At 39.0% G+C, this 12,187-nt stretch overlaps 1 protein-coding gene across 3 annotated transcripts in view; it reads left to right on the forward strand.

Annotated features, from left to right (window-relative positions):
- TP63 (tumor protein p63) overlaps nt 1–12,187 on the forward strand; it is a 262,272-nt gene that overhangs the window by 226,507 nt on the left and 23,578 nt on the right. For all 3 annotated transcript variants that reach the window (XM_038003061.2, XM_038003062.2, XM_073023750.1), the window contains 5 exons: nt 4,261–4,447; nt 6,698–6,813; nt 7,845–7,954; nt 8,591–8,727; nt 9,331–9,413. In XM_038003061.2, the coding sequence (XP_037858989.1) occupies nt 4,261–4,447; nt 6,698–6,813; nt 7,845–7,954; nt 8,591–8,727; nt 9,331–9,413 (633 nt within the window). The remainder of the gene's footprint in view (nt 1–4,260; nt 4,448–6,697; nt 6,814–7,844; nt 7,955–8,590; nt 8,728–9,330; nt 9,414–12,187) is intronic.

A 12,187-nucleotide genomic window follows, 5' to 3' on the forward strand; every position in this document is an offset into this window, starting at 1 on the left:
GATTGTTGAGGCCAGGAGCTGGGGAGGGGATTAACTGCAAAGAAGAAAAAGATAATTGGAACAGGGATGGAAATATTCTATATCTTGATTGTAGTAGTAGTTACACAATGGTGTACATTTGTCAAGCCATCAGCTTTTGCACTTAAAAATTAGTATGGTTTGTGGAAAAGTATACCACATAAAACAAAACTCCCATACAAAGAAAGAATAAATTAGGCTTTAGAATGAAAGGAGTCTCAAGTCAATGTTGAGGAGCAATTTAGAGGTGAATTTTTAAAATTCCACAGAGAAAGAAAGATAGTAAAATAAACTATGTGTGTTCAAATTTACAATTTCTGCTGAGTTGAATCATCAAGGTATTTTAAAATCTTGATGTAAATCAGATTCTCATGTTCCAATCTTGCAGAAGCCTGGAAAATTGGAGATGATAGTGCTATTCTGTAAGGGATAGGGAAGTGGGCAAGTCTATGGAATTGTTAATACACATAGACCAGGGAGACTGAACTTAGTACTGGGTAAAAAAATAAAGGTCATCATGGAACAGATTTGCAAACAATGAAGTAAATAGAGTAGCAGAAATTTGGCTTTGTAAAAAGAGAAAAAGCGATTGTGCCAGACCACTTCAGTGCCTCTAGTTGCTGAATTGCAGGACTGGTAGTTGAACCAAAAGCAATAAACATAATGCATCTTGGCTGTGGTCAGATATTTTGATTTAGTCAAATATGGAACCCTCACCACTAAAATTGGAAAATATGGTTTGTAGTACCAGATACAGTACTAGCTGAATAGTGATATCTAAATTGTCCGGGAATGATGTGGAGAACAGCAGAAAAAGAGAAGTGTACCACACTGGGAATATCACTTTTGTTGTTGTTGTTGTTGCTTGCTTATTGCTTTTAATTCTTTTAGGTTTCAGATCCAGTGGGTACATGTTCAATATTGTTACATGAATATATTGTATAATGGTGAGGTTTGTGCTTCTAGTGTACCTGTCACCCAAATAGTGAACATTGTACCCAATAGGTATTTTGTAACCCTCATCCCCTCCTATCTTCCTCAATTTTTGGAGTCCTCAGTGTCCATTATTTCCATCTTTATGTCCATGTGTATCCTTTTCGGGTTTTGTTTTGTTTTTCGTGTTTTTAGTAGAGACCGGATTTCTTCATGTTGGCCAGGCATGTCTTCAGCTCCTGACCTCAAGTGATCTGCCTGCCTCGGCCTCCCAAAGTTCTGAGATTACAGGCATGAGCCACTGTGCCCGAACACATGTGTATTCACTACTTATCACCCACATATAAGTGAGCACACGTGGTACTTGCTTTTCTTTTTCTGAGTTGTTTCACTTAGGATAATGGCCTTCAGCTCAATCCATGTTGCTGCAAAGGACATGATTTCAGGGAACAGCATTTTGAATTTTGGGTGATGATCATATGGTGTGTTTGAAGCATTAAAAAGTTTGTATGGGTAGAACATGGGGTGAGAAATGTGTGTGAGTGGGGATGGAGGGGTAGGGGGAGTTAGAGATAGATAAGGTCGCAATATAGAGGGCCTCATAAAGTCCTCAGTAAACCATGATAAAGAGCAAGACTTTATCCCTGAATTCCCAGAGCCAGCTGGTATAAGCGTCCAGGTTGTCTTCGCCCTAGCTCAAAGTTTTTTCAACTCTATCACTTGTTGCATCTCCCTACAATTAAATGAGTAAACAATGTACTGAGAAATTAATAAAACTATGTTAAATAGACTACTTTTGAGCTCCATTTTAATTCTTGGAGAAGAGTATAAACATGGTAATTGATTCACAAAAGAACCACAATGTTGGAAACTAGAAAAAGGTAAACATTTGCTTGGCTGAGTTAAGAGAACAGACAGATACGAAACTGTTATTACAGGACTCAGATAGACTTATGCACCAGTTACTAAGCAGGTTCTTGGGCAAGTCCTTTCTGTACATTTATTTTCTTATTTATAAAACAGGGATAATAATTCAAGTCAACTATCTGTTATCTGCAATTCTAAAGTCCTAGAGCTCTGAGAATCAGAAGTTGGTTCAGTTTTATTTTGATTTCTTAGGTTTGTGGCACATTCATTTGATGGTGAAACCCAGGCTTTGTACTCAATCAGTTAGTGTGAGTATTTATGAATTCTGCAGAAATAATGTTTGATCTTTTGGTGCTACCCTAAATTCTGCTGGATACATTTATATGTTATACAAACTTTACTTTTTTTCTCAAATCTAAACAATTCTGGCTTCTGAAAATTCTGGCCCCAGGGGTTTCAGATAAGAGACGGTACGCTTGTAATACCTTCCTCTTAGGGTTGTAACAGGGTAAAGTTTCTTAAAACAGAACTCAGTAAATGATGAAGCTATTATTATTTATAATTAATTAAGCTTAAAAATTGGATTCCCACCCCATCCCTGAGAATGAACAAGAATTAACACTTAATGATCCTTAATCTTATTCTTAATGCTTTTATACTTTATTCTGTCAAGCTTGATTTATAGTATATCAGTTATTAAAATGGAATGTGTCTCTTAAGAAGCTGTTCTACTCTGAACACTTAACGTTCATTTCTGCAACCTTTACATACTTGGAAGGATACCTTATTTGCCTTTAGGTATCAGTTGACAGACTTATTTTTCAGTCATCTTTCCTATGGATCCTCTTATGAAATTCATGGTTAGATTATGCATTATATACCTCCTAATGAAAACATGAATGGATATGCTTATTTTCTTTAAGTTCTCAATAAAAGTAAGTTCTTAATATGTCATAAAACAATTTCTGTGTAAGTCATTAGTTAAAAGTACAAGAGCAAAAATACCCATCTAGATTTCATTCAGTGTTTCCCAAGTAGAATTTTATTTTTGTGGTTGAATTTTGGCATGTGTCCTATTTCTTCAAGCTATATAAAACCCTTTTGCTGTGTCTAATCCATGGCCTGCGGGCATGGAGGACTGATTTTGCAATACTTTTCTAGCATTGGGAAACTTTTAACTAAAAATTTCGTATGCTGGAATACTTGGAAGAAAAGGAAAGGTCATTTAAACAATACCATATTTTTAAAATGAAGAAATAAAGCAACATTTTAAATATGCAATTTTTGGTAATATACTTGCCATTAGTGAGAGTTAGGGTGGGACATATCAGTAACGAATCCAACTGCCACTATGGCTCTGGCCCCCCTGTCTTTCCTCTGGGAGGATGTTAGGGCCAACTTATGATTGCAACCTGTGTGTGTGTTTATCCTTTGTTTGGATACATGTTACTAGGTGCCCCACTCTTGGCCAGCAATTCCAGTGCCTGGGTGGTTTGCCTGAGCAAAGTGCCTGAGTGGGTAGGAATGTAGGGATAGGGCTTTGACCCAGAGCACAGGGTGATAAGGTTTACTATAGTTGTAAGGATTAGAACGAAGGTTCTCTTCTGCTTCAGAAGTGGGAAGAGGAAGCAACACAGGATAGGATTTCTATCTGATTCTAGGTCTCAGGCTTTCTCCACTCCATTTTGCCAACTCTGTAACCAACTAACCACTACTGAACTTCCTCTCCCTGAAGAAGAAAAACTTTCACTCACTTGTGAGGGAGAAGATCTGCATCCGGATCCTTTCTGTGCCATGATTAGCTGTGCTATATCAGGCCAGGTGTTTTCAGGAGTTTACGGCAGAGTGGCCCCTTTCAGCTCTTGCATTCCCCTACCTATGACATTAGAAGAAAAGTGCAGGCGTTCAGGGGAGTTCTTGTTGTTCAGTTGACCTCAGGCGAAATCTCTTCACTCTAACAGATATTCCATCTTAAAAAAAATCCCATGAACCGTAATTCCTATGAGTCTCTCTAAAGTACATTAAAGACTGGATTGCTTATAATCTAGGCAGAAATTTGTCTTTATGGTTGTTGTTTAATATCACTCAGTACATGCCAATACTCTTCTTTCACTTAGTTTCTGGTCATCTATGAAGCTACTCATGGTATTACTCATTTAAACCCCTCCGAGCCTCAGCTTCTTCATCCTAAAGGAAAATAACAGGAAATAATGGCACAAATATGTTCTGATAAACATAAAACCTTTTGTAAACATAGGGTTTTATTTATGATAAAAAAAAATCTAATAACATTGACATATATCACATCTATAGTGGCCAGTAGCAAACATGCAGCATGCAGCTATAAAAAGTGGACAGATTTTCATTGTTTTGATTTGGAATGTAACAATATCTCCTGTTGGTTGTCTCCTTCCTTTCTCCACTGGCCCCAACTCTAAGCAGTATTCCACTGAACTGAAGAAACTGTACTGCCAAATTGCAAAGACATGCCCCATCCAGATCAAGGTGATGACCCCGCCTCCTCAAGGAGCTGTTATCCGCGCCATGCCTGTCTACAAAAAAGCTGAGCACGTCACTGAGGTGGTGAAGCGGTGTCCAAACCATGAGCTGAGCCGTGAATTCAATGAGGGTAAGTAGAATGTGAAGCTCTAACTGTCCAAGCTCCTTGAAGGTCAACATTCTGTGGGTGTTTCTGTTTGAGACCTACCTACCTGGTTCAGACTTCTGCACTCTGATGGCAGATCAGTCTGCCTTTTTTTTTTTTTTTTTTTTTATGGCTGACAGAGTATCTAACAATAATGATAAATAAATCCATGGCTTTCATAGTGGTTGAACTATTTAATATTAGTAATTACTAGATGATCTGAGCTACTGGTTATCTTTACTCCTTACTGCTTCCTTCTTTTTATTTTTCTTGCCTTTAAAAAAATAAGAAGAAGAGGCCGGGCGTGGTGGCTCACACCTGTAATCCCAGCGCTTTGGGAGGCCGAGGCGGGCAGATCATGAGGTCAGGAGACCGAGACCATCCTGGCTAACACAGTGAAACCCTGTGTCTACTAAAAATACAAAAAATTAGCTAGGCGTGGTGGCGGGCACCTGTAGTCCCAGCTACTTGGGAGGCTGAGGCAGGAGAGTGGTGTGAACCTGGGAGGCGGATCTTGCAGTGAGCCAAAATTGCACCACTGCACTCCAGCCTGGGTGACAGAGCCAGACTCCATCTCAAAAAAATAAATAAATAAGAGGGTGCAAGGAGACTGTGTGGTAGCTGTTCTACTTGGCCCAGGCTACCGTATCTTCAGATTTAGTGTTTTCCCAGAAAGATTCTCAAGTCTAGACCAGTTGAGAGCTGGAAGGGTAAGAGAAAGGAGCACCAAACGAAAGAAATAATGAAAAAAATCAGAAGAAGAAAAGGGGGAAAGAAGATGAGAAGGCAAGTAATGGGTAAGGGGAATAAATAGAAGGCCTGGAGCATACTGTGGGCAGTCAAATAAAGGACTGAGAGTCGAGGGATGAGGTATCTTGAAGGCCACGTTTAGGTTCTAGGCATGAATAAGTCATGCCTCATATTCTGCATCTCAGATCCTACAACAATTTAGCAGAAAAGGTCGGTATTTCCAAGAGTTCCCTTAGATCTGATATTATAGTTCCATGAAGGGAGACTAAATAGAGAGTGCTGAAAAGTGGAAAGTAAGAACAGGATAAAGCATAAGCAATCCTCGGAGAGTACTGAGGGTGCCAAAGGTGTTGGGGGTTAGGATACTTTATAGAAAAAATATTAAAATGTAAGGATTGATAAATATAGAGAATATAATTTTAGAGAAAATTAATGGAAGAAGAAAGATAATGGATCAGAATTTAAAAGAAGAAAATAAAGTCAAAATACTCTTTAAACAACTATATTTTACACATTAATTTCGAGTCCTTGCCCACATGGCCACATTATCCGTACCTTTGTGTCTTGCTTTTCACTTAGCAATCTGCCATAAAGAATATTGCAATATAGATAGACTTCATTATCAGCCTACCTAACTTGGTATTTCACCAAGATAGCACACGATTTTTAAGTGTTTTCTCATTTTTTGAACATAATAATGGTTTTTAGTTTTAACCACACTAGATGATGCAGCAGAGAACATTCTGATAGACTTTTTGCTTTTATTAAATGGCTTTTGTAGACTGGGACTATGGGACTAACAGCTGTTAGAAACAGCTTTACAGGTCCTAATTCTTGGAGCATCTTCTTTCTTCTGGAGCTCTGCTAAATATCACAATTTTATGAAACTTTACTCAGTCTCTTTTTTTAAAATTGCATCCCTTTTCTCATACCCAACTTGGGACTCCTTCAGCACACAAATGCCAGAACTTTTCTTATCTTTATAATCAACACACTGTTTAAAAGTTGAGGAGGAGGAAAGAAGAAAAAGTGGAAGTCATATCCTTGCTATCTTCTGCTTCTCCGTGTATTTGCTGGTCAGACTTTTGGGCAGCATTTTCTCAGTTAAACTGATTTTTTAAAAATTAATTTGCTTCTTTCCCTTTCATTCTCCAGGAAGCTGGCAAAATTTCCTCTGTGGATGAGGTCAGAGATGTAGTTATAGAGTTCCATAAAGCTTGAATCATTAATCTTAAACTCCAAATTATAGGACTGTTCCTTTAAATATAGATGTACATTCCAGTCCTTTCTGTGGCTATAAAGGTTAAGACACCTTCATGTATTTGGTATCTGGCTACGGAATCTGTTCCTTTCTTCAAGGATGCACATTTTCTTTATTCTACGGACTATTTCTTTTGCCACCAACATCTTGTTCATGCAATTCCATGTTATTTTCTTTATTTTTAAGGTAAAGAACTAACTCTTTTATCATTTTCTGCTCTGCAGGACAGATTGCCCCTCCTAGTCATTTGATTCGAGTAGAGGGGAACAGCCATGCCCAGTATGTAGAAGACCCCATCACAGGAAGACAGAGTGTGCTGGTGCCTTATGAGCCACCCCAGGTAAAAAGCAAACCAAACCAAAACACAACACTCTATGGACTGAGCAGACTTGAGAGAACATCTCTTTCAGCAACAGGGATGTTTCTAGCATCTATCACTGTCGTAGTTCTTGTCATCAAATATGTAATATTTTTGTATTTTTTTCCACCTATTCTCCACATGCTTTCCCTTCAGAATATCTAAATATACACTGAATTAACTTGTAACACGGCTCTGTGCCCATTTTCCCATCTTAAGGGCAGATAACAATTGAACTGGCAATTGGGTGTATACATGGGATTGTTTTATCCAACTGGCAATTGGACGGGTAGTGGATGTGCAACCGTAGTGGATGCAAGTGTTACCGTAAGTGGGAAAGCCCAAGAGGGACCTCTTAGCTAAAATTTGAATGAACAGATGATAGATTTGTAAATCTGTTGGTGAAGCAAAGTAGTGTGGTTGAAAATACACTGGTATAACAGAACCCAGGTTCTTTAGTTTGCTGGCTTGCTGTGTGGACCTTCGGCAACTCTCTCTCTCTAGACCTCAGTTGCCTTACCCATAACTATCTACTTCGGACTGGATTATTTTTAATTCTGAGAACATTTTGAGCTCTAAGATGTTATTAGTGCAAGTGTATATTCAAATCTATATTGTACCGTTTTTTCCACATAGGGGAAATATTCTTGGAGCATTGCTACTGTTTTTGGCAATTATTCCCAGTTTTCCCTTTTCAGTGATATTCCTGAAGGTGGTATAGCCTATTTGAATTACATGATGTGGATCAGCTTACAAATGAACAGGATCAAAGATCACAAAATCTGTTAAAGCCTGTCTCACCTAATGTAGTGTTCAGTGTTGCAAACATTAGCTTTAAGCTTCCCTGGAGGCAAGATGAAGAAAAATCTACAACAGGGTTCAGAGTTTGCCCTTTTAGGAGGAAGCATATCACTTCATCAGAATTGGAATTCCTTAAATAGAGGGAAGAACTGAGAGGGAACAACGTCAGTTTAAACCATTGTTAACACAGATTATTTTCCCCTTGTTTTCAGGTTGGCACTGAATTCACCACAGTCTTGTACAATTTCATGTGTAACAGCAGTTGTGTTGGAGGGATGAACCGCCGTCCAATTTTAATCATTGTTACTCTGGAAACCAGAGAGTAAGTGGCATATGTAAAAATTGTCGTTCTACACAAAAAATCATGAGCAGAGGGCAAAGTGAAATTGCGGCTGCTTTATCATTAATTTTGCATGTAAAGCAGAGAGCTTGTCCTTTGTGCTTTAAATCCTTGCTACAAACAGTTACATAAAAGATCTAAGAAAGTGGAGACAAAGGAAGGTGGGTAAAGTTAGAGGGAAAAAAAGAGCTAGAAAGGTGTGCAGTAACTTCATACCTGAATTCTTGACATTTGGCTGGAATTGTTCTGATTAGACAGTGGTCCTCAAGGCATTTGACCGTTTTTTTTAAGTCTGCGCTGCCTTAGGGGATTTTATCCTGAGACATCCACTGGCTTAACTCAAGTTTCCTTCAAAATATGTAGCTAAATACAGCTGTTCAGCTAATAGCTTGGAGGCTCTTTGGAGAACAAATGGAATGTTATTTACTAATATTACTTGTGGCATGTTAGCACTTTTGTGTTCTGCCAAGTACTTTTGGGTCCATTCTCAAAGCTGCCATGGCTAAGTTGGTAGTACATTAGCGATGGCCCATATGGGAAATGGAAGTGGGAGATCTCCAGGGGACTTTCCAAATGCTTTGAATTTAACTCTTTCTTCCCCTTTATTCTAATTCCTAGTGGGCAAGTCCTGGGCCGACGCTGCTTTGAGGCCCGGATCTGTGCTTGCCCAGGAAGAGACAGGAAGGCGGATGAAGATAGCATCAGAAAGCAGCAAGTTTCGGACAGTACAAAGAACGGTGATGGTACGAAGCGCCGTAAGTAGATGTAGTGGCCAAATGGGGTAGGGTTGAGTCTACTCCAGATGTTGGAGAATGGGGTGATATTGGAGAAGCTGCATGATAAGACCTGTGACCTTCAGCAGCAAGTGGGACGTCAGCCCTCAGAGCCAGTGAGAATAGGAATAGCATTGAAGTGGACTCCAGGCATGTCCTATAGCTTTACACAAGCAGGTAGTCATTGTGACGATGTCTTAGTCCAGGGATTCTCAAAATGTGACTTCCACACCAGTAGCATAAACATCATCTATTCACAGACACACACTGGCAAGATACGGCGTTTCCTGCAAGGTTACTTAAGCCAGAGGGTATTTCCCAGCATACTGAATTTCTTTTATTTTTCCCCACCATCCTTCCACCTCCTTATTGTAGGATCACAATCAATGTAAAAACAATTGTACCCAGTTAAATGGATGCTTAGGAATAGAGCCTCTAATCTTACACGTGTTGCTGGTACTACTGTCTGTTTAATATGTATTATTAAATCTGATTAATATTAATATGTAATTATTAAGTATATTTAATATGCATTATTGCTTTAGAAATGTTCCCAGGATGAAACTTGTATTTTTCCTCCGCCAGCGTTTCGTCAGAACACACATGGTATCCAGATGACATCCATCAAGAAACGAAGATCCCCAGATGATGAACTGTTATACTTACCGGTAGGTCTCCCTTGGGTGTTCATGGTTGCTTCATTTTAACTTTCTTTGAATGAGCTTTTACAGTATGATCATCATCTCGTTATCTGTGACAATGGGAAAGGAGGTGTCTTAGTCAGTTGAAGCTGTAAAACAAACTACCCTAGACTAGAGGGCTTGTAAACAACGGAAGTTTATTTTCTAGAGGCTGGAAGTCTGAGATCGAGGTGCCCCTCTGGTCGGGTTCTGGTAAGAGTTCTCTTCTGAGTTGCAAACTGCCATTTTCTCCTTGTATTCTCATACAGTGGAGAGGGCTAGAGAACTCTCTAGGGTGGTTTTTTTTTTTTTTTTTTAATAAGGGCACAAATCCCATTAAGGAAGGCCCCACTCTCATGACCTAAATTACTTCCCAAAGGACTCACCTTCTAATGTCATCAAAATGGAGTTAAAATTTCCATTTATGAACTTTGGAAGGACACAAACTTTCAGTCCATAACTGGGATGGGGGAGGGGAGTTGAAAGCTGGTGATATGCAGGAGAGAAAATATTTATTTTTTAAAATTAGAATATTCTTCTTTCTCTCCACAGTTTTGGACTGTGTTACTAGCATGAGATTCTCTACTTACCTACCCACCCAACTAAAGCTAAACTCCTAATAGAATTTTTCTTACCCAAATATTTGAAGTTAATTTGCCCTTCATTATTTCAGAATGATAAGATTATCCTAGGCAGCATGGCCATAGAAATTTAGGCCTAAAATTTTGTCAGAAAAAGTTCACAAAATTGATAATGCAGCAATTATAGCCCTGGCTTTGATGTCTTTTAGGCAGCACTATAAAGAAAGTCAAGCAAGGCAGAACCCTGAGTTACAGTTGGCCCTCCCTATCTGTGTGTTCCGTATCTGCAGATTCAAGCAATCACAGATCAAAAATAGTTGGAAAAGAACAATAAATAATAATAATACACCAATCAAAATAATACAAATATAATAATACAGTATAACAACTAACTGCATAGCATTTACATTATATCAGATATTATAAGTAATCTAGAGGTAATTTAAAGTATACAGAGGATGTGCATAGGTTACATGCAAATACTACACCATTTTACACAAGGGACTTGAGCAACCTAGGATTTTAGTATCCATGGAGGCCAGGTGGGGTGGGTAGTCCTGGAATCAGTGCTCTGCTGATACCAAAAGACAACTGTATATGTGAATGGCCAGAAGTCTTAGCCCAGTTATTATGTAAGAACCTCATTAATTCCTACAAGGGACATTACTTCTCTTGAGATCACTAATGAGATCACTTTAGATTATGGTGGTAGTTAGTTGAATTCTTATTGCATTAGGTCTTTGCCATGTAGGGTGGCAATGTCGTTTTGGTGGCTGGTATAGCCCTTGATACCATCTAAAGTGACATGAGACACAGCCAAGCAGGGCCAGGAGATTTAACCATGAACTACTACCCTGGGATTGAACTAACAAAACTCAACAGGTTTAGGTGTGCTGCACCTTCTTCCTCATCTTCTTTGGGTCCTGACTCTCAGGGGAATAAATTCCCAGTAGACCAATCAGATGGTGAGTTAGCTGAGATTCTCAGTGTCTTATTTCTCAAGCTATAAATGGAAACTGACTTGTGACATTAAAGTAAAACATTACCCTGATACACTAAATATTCCAAAAGTCTTAGTATGTTTTCAGCTGATAAAACAGGAACTGCTTGAAAAGTTATTTTAAAATTTTAACTTGTACTAAGAAGGAGGTACCCTTCTTAGTGTTACGTCTCAAGTTGAGAGAAGGCTTAGCCTAAATAACTTATGGGTGAGGAAAAACTCCATTAATTTAATATGTATTTTGTTGGTGTTTGGTGAGTGGCAAATGTGCTAGACCTTGAGCATTTAGAGTTCAGTAGGACACAATTCTTACTTTCAACTACCTTGCCTTCTATTGAGGGCACAAACAGTTATAATGTAATAAAATAAACATTTCCTAGATCAAGGCCTAGTGCTGTGTGAGTACACAAGAAGTTCCAAAGATGCAAACTATAAGAGTAAGATCAAGAAAAGCTTCTCAGAGAAGGGGCCTCACAGCTGGGATGAGTAAGAGTTAATTCAACCAAAGGTGGAGAACATGTTTCGTTTCTGAATTCTGACTAATTCTGCCTTTCCTACTGGGTGCAGCAACTGGGGTGAGGCAGGTAAAGTGCCTAGGGTGCAAAATTTAAATAGTCCCTCACTCCCAGGGCAACACACATGTGCTAAGTGCCTCTCTTGCCTCACTCTAGTCCTCGCCCTGCTCATCTGTTGGTTTGTTTTCTGTTGTTTTTTTGAAACAGGATCTCACTTTGTTGCCCAGGTTGGAGTGTAGTGGCAGGATCATGGTTCACTGCAGCCTCAGAGTCCCAGGCTCAAGCAATCCTCCCACCTCACCTCCCCAGGTAGCTGGGACTGCAGGTGCAGGCCACCACGCCGGCTAATTTTTGCACATTATGTAGAGAAAAAGTTTTTTCCCAGGGTGGTCTTGAACTACTGAGCTCAAGCAACCTGTCCCCTCCCAAATAGCCGGGATTATAGGTGTGAGCCACCATGCTTGACCCTGGTCATAACTGTAAAAGCTTTTAAGACCTTTTTTAAAAAAGATTTTAAGGTACTCAAAGAAACGTATTTTATCGCACATGAAAACTTTTATCCTATCAGACATAGTTACAATCTATTCTTATTTTTTATAGTAGTTTAGTTTTATGAAGGTGTTGCAAAAATGGTATTGGTGAATATGAATCATCTCATGCTCATAA

Source organism: Chlorocebus sabaeus, chromosome 15 (assembly GCF_047675955.1).
Source record: "Chlorocebus sabaeus isolate Y175 chromosome 15, mChlSab1.0.hap1, whole genome shotgun sequence".
Taxonomy (NCBI): Eukaryota; Metazoa; Chordata; class Mammalia; order Primates; family Cercopithecidae; genus Chlorocebus; species Chlorocebus sabaeus.